This window comes from Marmota marmota, unplaced genomic scaffold (genome assembly GCF_001458135.2).
Source record: "Marmota marmota marmota unplaced genomic scaffold, marMar, whole genome shotgun sequence".
Lineage (NCBI taxonomy): Eukaryota > Metazoa > Chordata > Mammalia > Rodentia > Sciuridae > Marmota > Marmota marmota.
In genome coordinates, this window is record NW_026000026.1 from 6,258,048 (window position 1) to 6,263,966 (window position 5,919).

The window sequence follows — 5,919 nt, forward strand, 5'->3', positions numbered from 1 at the left end:
GTGGTGGCTGGTGGTGGTGGTGTGGTGTGTGTGTGTTTGGGGTGGTGCGGTGTGTGTGGGGGTGTGTGTGGCGGGTGTGTGCACATGCACCCAAATGGGACGCCCTCCGGGTCTACGTCTCTAGAGAACCTGCTGCAAGTCTCGGTGTCACCTACAGGGATGTGCACACCCAAGAGAGGACACACATTCCACTCCACGCCCCAGCCACAGGCCACGCACACCGTGTACACCTGCACTGTGCACGCGTTGCTCACCGACCCTGTGAAACGAGGCCAGCGGTGGGCAGTGACGGACTCTCCATGCTCCTGACCGCGACACACTAAGCCGACAGCTGGCATGAGCCGTGAGCCCTCCGGGCCGCAGTTCCCCCTGGGCAATTCACAGGGCGGGCTTTTAAAAGCCTCCTGCTTTTTTGGGGTGGTGGGAGCTGGGGATTGAACCCAGGGGTGCTGACCACTGAGCCCCAGCCCAGCCCTTCTTATATTTTATTTAGAGGCAGGACCTCCCGAGCTGCTCAGGGCCTCGCTGAGCTCTGAGGATGGTCTGAACGTGCGACTGTCCCCTTTGCCCCGCCCTCGGAGCTCCCGGCTCTTCCTGGAGCCCAGGCGTGAGGGGATGCACAGCACAGTGTTTGTGAGGGGTGGTGTGCATGCTCGGGGCTGGGGTGAACAGGTGGGAGGAGGGTGGGTGGCTAGAGGTCTGGGGGTGGCTGGATGGAGCGGGTGGGAAACGGCTGCTTCGGGAGCTTCCTGTGGCCACACCAGTGGGGCTGGGGCTCCCCTCACCACTGCCCAATCCCCAGGCCCCCGGGGTTCCACTCTCTACTCCCCATCAGAGGCGGGCTCACTGCCTGATGCCAGGCTCTCGGCAGGCAGGTGTGCACAGCCCTCCAACCTCAGGGAAGCAGCCAGGTGCCTGCTGACGTTGGTCCCTGCGGGGACTCGCGGGACACTGCCTGTCTGGGACGTGGGTGGGGGAGGTCTCCGACACAGTGCTCTGAGCTCCTTCAGAATTAGAGGCTCAACCAGGCCCAGGGGAGCACACCTGTAACCCCAGCAGCTCGGGAGGCTGAGGCAGGAGAATCACAAGTTCAAGGCCAGCCTCTGCAACTTATCGAGGCCCCAAGCAACTCAGCGAGACGCTGTCTCTAAATAAAATATAAAAACTGAGGGGTGCTAAGGGCGACCTGCACCCCAAGTTTTCAAACCGACTTACTGTTTTATGTATATGTATGTATATATGTGCACATGTATATGTATATATATAGTTATAATTAAATATCACACTATATTTGTGACTACGTTGTTAAATAAAGGCACTACTTAAATTCATTTTATAATAGCGTATGTGGCGCTCACTATGGATTTAGAACAAACCCCTCAAGTCATGGAAGAAGGCCAAGACATCACCTCAGGGAAGCAGCAGGTTGGCCCTGCCCCACCTCCTGGCCCACGGGGGCAGCCAAGGCGCCAGCCTCCCCAGCAAGTCACCTGGACTTCCGCTTGCAGTAGACCAGGAGGTTGTCGAACAGGAAGAAGGCCCTTTCCTGGATGTTACCCGCAGAGATTTTCAACAAAGTCCCCTGCAGGAGGAGCTGGGTGCAGATGTCCGTGAGGTTGGAGCCCTGGGAGAGAAAGGGAAGGCAGAGGATGAGCAGGCCAATCCAGGAAAGCAGCGGGCACAGACTTCCCTTCCCGCCTCCCCCTGCACCCCAAAGGAGCCTACTGCACCCCACAGCAGATGGACACTAGCACACTCTGGTGGGAGCTTCCACCTGCGGGCGAGCAGCACAGCCTGGAGGGGGCTGGGAGACCGAGGGAGCTCAGTGCTCAAGGGGGCCCACTGGGGTGCTGGGCTGGGCCGCCTGCCCACCGACAGCTCGTCCTTCTTCCCACAGGAGTGCCACCTGCATAAGCATATGCCACTGTATGCCCAGTACCCACAACTCCCCAGTACACAGTAGGTGCTCAATAAGGGCTTGCAGAGCAGATGAACACGGCATGGACACCACCAGGCCCAGGGTGGTGCGGGCAGTCACTCCAGCCACAGCTGTGTGTGGGGACGGGCATGGACGCTGGACCCTGCCAGCCCTCCCTGCTGAGTGACGGGAGTGTGAAGCTTCCTGCACATCGGGAGGCCCAGGTGGCATGGCTGGGGACGGTGTCGGGGTGCGGGGGAGCGAGCTGGCCTTGGACAGGCTGAGGGAGGGACGGGCGGGCGCAGCTGGGAGGAGTCCTAAGCGGGACCTCGGGGCTTGTGGAGCCCCGAGAAGAGCGGCCAGAGCAGAGAGCCGCGTGCTGCCTGGGGCAGCTGGAAAGGCCCGTGGACACAGGAGGCCAGCTGAGGGCCCGGGTCCTGGCCCCCCTCCTGCCCCCTGGGGATGCCCACCGCAGCCTCCCTTGCACCAGGCACGGTCACGTGATGGTGCCAAGTCCAGGGGCCTCGCTGCCTGGGGATGCCTGCCTCCTGCGCCCTCTTTTCCAAGGCTGGCAGCCCTGGTCTCTGCAGCTCCCTGGAGCCAGCACCTGTCCTCCAGCTGTCACCAGGTGGACAGCAGGGCCCCTGACGTCGAGGCTCGGGAATATGCTGCAAAGGTCCTGCGGCAGACCAGCGGGCTCCACCAAGGGAGGGACGAGAGACCTCACCGTCCCTGCCTGGAGATGAGCCGGGGAGGGAGGGCCACTCAGACTCCCTGGGCACGCGCTCAGCCAGGAACCGACGGGAGCTGGCATCAGGGAGACCTGCTGACCCGGGACTCTGAGACCCAGTCGGGGAACGGGCTCTACATGGCCAGCCACAGGCTCCCCCCTGCTGGGTGGTCAGGCTCCCCATGCCCGGGGCCAGCCAGGTGCAGCCAACCCACTCACAGGGGTGCCAGAGACCACTGTCCTGGGACACCACTGGCTCGTGGTCCAGGCTGTGGGTCCAGGACGGGGCTGGTGGGCTCCTACCCTTGGGGGGGGGCGCACACGGCCCTGGGTACAGGCACCCTGCAGCCTGGTCTGTTTCCCTGAGTTTTATTTTGATTTTTTAATTTACTTGCAGTACTGGGGATTGAGCCCAGGGGTACCTCACCCCCGATTTATGTCCCCAGCCCTTTTAATCTTTTATTTCAAGACAAGGTCTGCCCAGGCTGGCCTTGAACTTGCCACCGTCCTGCCTCAGCCCCCCGCCGTCACTAGGATCACAGGCCTCGTCGCACGGGGCCTGCAGGCAGGTAGGTCTCTGATGGCCCCCAGGAGCGGGGTGCCTATTGCAGACTCAGAGCTGCCGTGGAGCCGTCCTCACCAACAGGAAGGGACCAGGCTCCGTCAACGGCCGTGGCCAGCACAGGGCAGCCAGCGGCCTCCTCCTTGCCCTGCCCTGCCCCACTCACCCTGCTGGGTCCCTTCCAGGCTCCAGAGGGCCTGGTACCTGGCCCACACAGAGCCCCCGGGTCACGCAGCCCTGGACCTGCCTGTGGCCAAGGCCACCTCGGGGGCCTGAGAGAAGAACGCTCAGCTCAGGAAGCTGTCTCGCGGCCTGGCCAAGGGCATCAGCAAAGCGCCCTCCTGGCCGGGTGCCCCCCGCCAGCCCTGCAGGCCCCCTGGGAGGCTGAGCCCAGGCACAGCTGCTCCTAAGGGTCCCACACGCAGGTGGGGCCAAACGCCAAGGTGCCCACCGGTCAGGGCAACACCCATCCCAGAGGCCTCCCCCCAACACACAGCCCCCACCGAGCTGCACCGCCACGTTTGGTGATGACCAAGCCAGACGTCAAAGGCCCAGGCGGAGGCCAGCGTGGCCCGTGGTGAAGTGGGGACGAGCATGAACAGCTGTCCCCACCCTTCACCGGCCTTGTCCTGCGCCCTGGTTCCCTCCTCCCCATCCCAAGCTGGCCAGCTGACTGCCCCCGGCCCGGGGCGTCCAGGGCCAGCAAGGACGCTTCCCTCTCACTGAGAACACGTGTGTCCCCTGGGTCACCGTGAGCCTCCTGCGAAGGTCCCTCCCCGGGGCCTGCATCTGGGGGCCCTTCTGCAGGGGTGGCCAGGGGCAGCAGCCCCAGGCCAAGCTCGGGAGGCGCTCACCCAGGAAGGGGCCCCGCGCACCAGCCCCACACCCAGCCGAGCCAGGACACGCGCTCTGAGGGCACCCAGCCCAGCCCCGGCCACCCGCAAGGGAGGCCCCCGCTGCCCAGGGCCTCCAGAGGAGGAAGCCAGGTGGGGAGCCCCGGGCGGGGCCTGCCGCTCCTCCCAGGGACCACCACCCGCTTCCACTTCCTCACCGGTCAGGACTGGGGACTGGGGACTGGGGACAGGCAGCTGGTTTTAATGAGGCCAGTCTCACGACTAAAAGGGGCAGCGGCTCAGGAAGGGGCCAGTGAGTCAGCGATGGAGAGCAAACCGACCCCAGCCCACACCAACCCGAGGACGGTGGCCGGGAGGGGACCCAGTGGCCAGATCCCAGGAGCACCCACCCCATCTGATCAGAGGAGCACCAGGGCAGGCGGAAGACCAGCAGGCGGCAGGGCGTCACGTGAGCCACGGCCAGGCTGTCCCCAGGCAGGACCAGGTACCGGCAGGCACCACTGCGCGCAGCTTCGCCAGCCAGCAGGACCGTCCACATGAACCTGCGCCTTCGCGACTCACCTGAGGAGCCCTCCTACCTGCAGAAAGCCCCTCCATGTCTCCAGGGAGCACTCGGCCCCCTCGCCCCCCTCAGAGCGACACGAGAGTCACCTCAGAGACACCGCTCAGAGGAACACCCAGGAGGAAAGGGGCCCAGGGCGCTCTGCAGGTCACAGTCTGGGCCTCAGAACCAAGTCCCTGTGCCTCACTGTCCACATCCGGAAAACCAGGACAGTTAAGAGTCCCGCCCCTGTCGCATTGGGAGCATGCAGTAGGTGCTCAATACTGGAGCAGTTCTCACTGAGGTCAAGTGCCTTCCTAACTGCATCCAGAAGCAGTGATCACACAAGGGCCCCTGAGCCCCCGAAGGGTGGATTTTCAGGGGCAGGAAGGGCTTGAGGCTTTCTCTCCTGTCTCCTCAGGTTCCCATGATGCTTCTGGAAATCACCTTGCCCTGGCTTCCCAGGAGCCTGCCCAATGTCCCTGCAATGGAGCCCACCTGAGAAAGTGGCCAGGGGACTCTTGCTCTTCCAGAAAGACCGTCACTTCCCCCCTTTTTGACAATGAGTGTTCGGTAACTTAGGTGTGCTGCTCTTTTTACCTTGGCTGTCAGGAAGCTCTAAGCCCAAACAGACAGCATCTTAAATGAAACAACTCTATTTGTTCTTGAAAATGACCATGTGACCCACTCCTGGCCAATGAGATGAAAGGAAGATTTTTTTCTGTCTTTTGAAAAATACTTTCTCCCACCGGGGCCTCTCGCTGTCCAGGCCAGGCCACCTCCTCCAGCTTTGAACCCACAACCTTCACGGAGCCACACGGGAAAGACCAGGGCGCTCTCAGAGCTCGGGCTGTGACACCACGAGGCCGAGGCGGAATCCTCAGAAAGGGGCGCTGATGGCCAACCTGAGCAGCAGCAGGTCAGCGGCAGGGAGCAGGCGGAGGGAGGCATCGTGGGCAGGGAGGGCGGAGGGTCAGTCACTGAAGGGCCAGAGAGCCGAATGCAGGAGACCCGCAGGACACCCAGGTCCCAAGGGCACGGCCAGGGGGTGAAGCCATCAGAGCCCGGCCTGTCCGTGTGGCACTCACAGGGACGCTGCCCAGGCGCGTCTGGACACCCGGCAGGCCACCTGCAAAGCTGTCCCAGGCCTGGGGTGCCCACTGCCACCCCAACTCCAGGAGCTGGGACCTGGGCCCTCGGCTAGCGCCACCCCAGCAGCCTTGGCCGCGTGGTCACCCAAACAGCAGCGGGCGGCCTCCACCCTCCAGAGCTCAAGCAGCTGGGTCAGATCTCGGCCGAACCCCAAACCCCACC

General features: G+C 63.5%; 1 protein-coding gene across 1 annotated transcript in view; it reads right to left on the minus strand.

Moving 5' to 3' along the window:
- Positions 1-5,919, minus strand: part of Prex1 (phosphatidylinositol-3,4,5-trisphosphate dependent Rac exchange factor 1) — an 88,837-nt gene that overhangs the window by 47,749 nt on the left and 35,169 nt on the right. Inside the window, exons 8-10 of the mRNA XM_048811936.1 lie at positions 2,646-2,840; positions 1,940-2,049; positions 1,491-1,624 (exon numbers count right to left, since the gene is read on the minus strand). Coding sequence (XP_048667893.1) covers positions 1,491-1,624; positions 1,940-2,049; positions 2,646-2,840 — 439 coding nt within the window. The remainder of the gene's footprint in view (positions 1-1,490; positions 1,625-1,939; positions 2,050-2,645; positions 2,841-5,919) is intronic.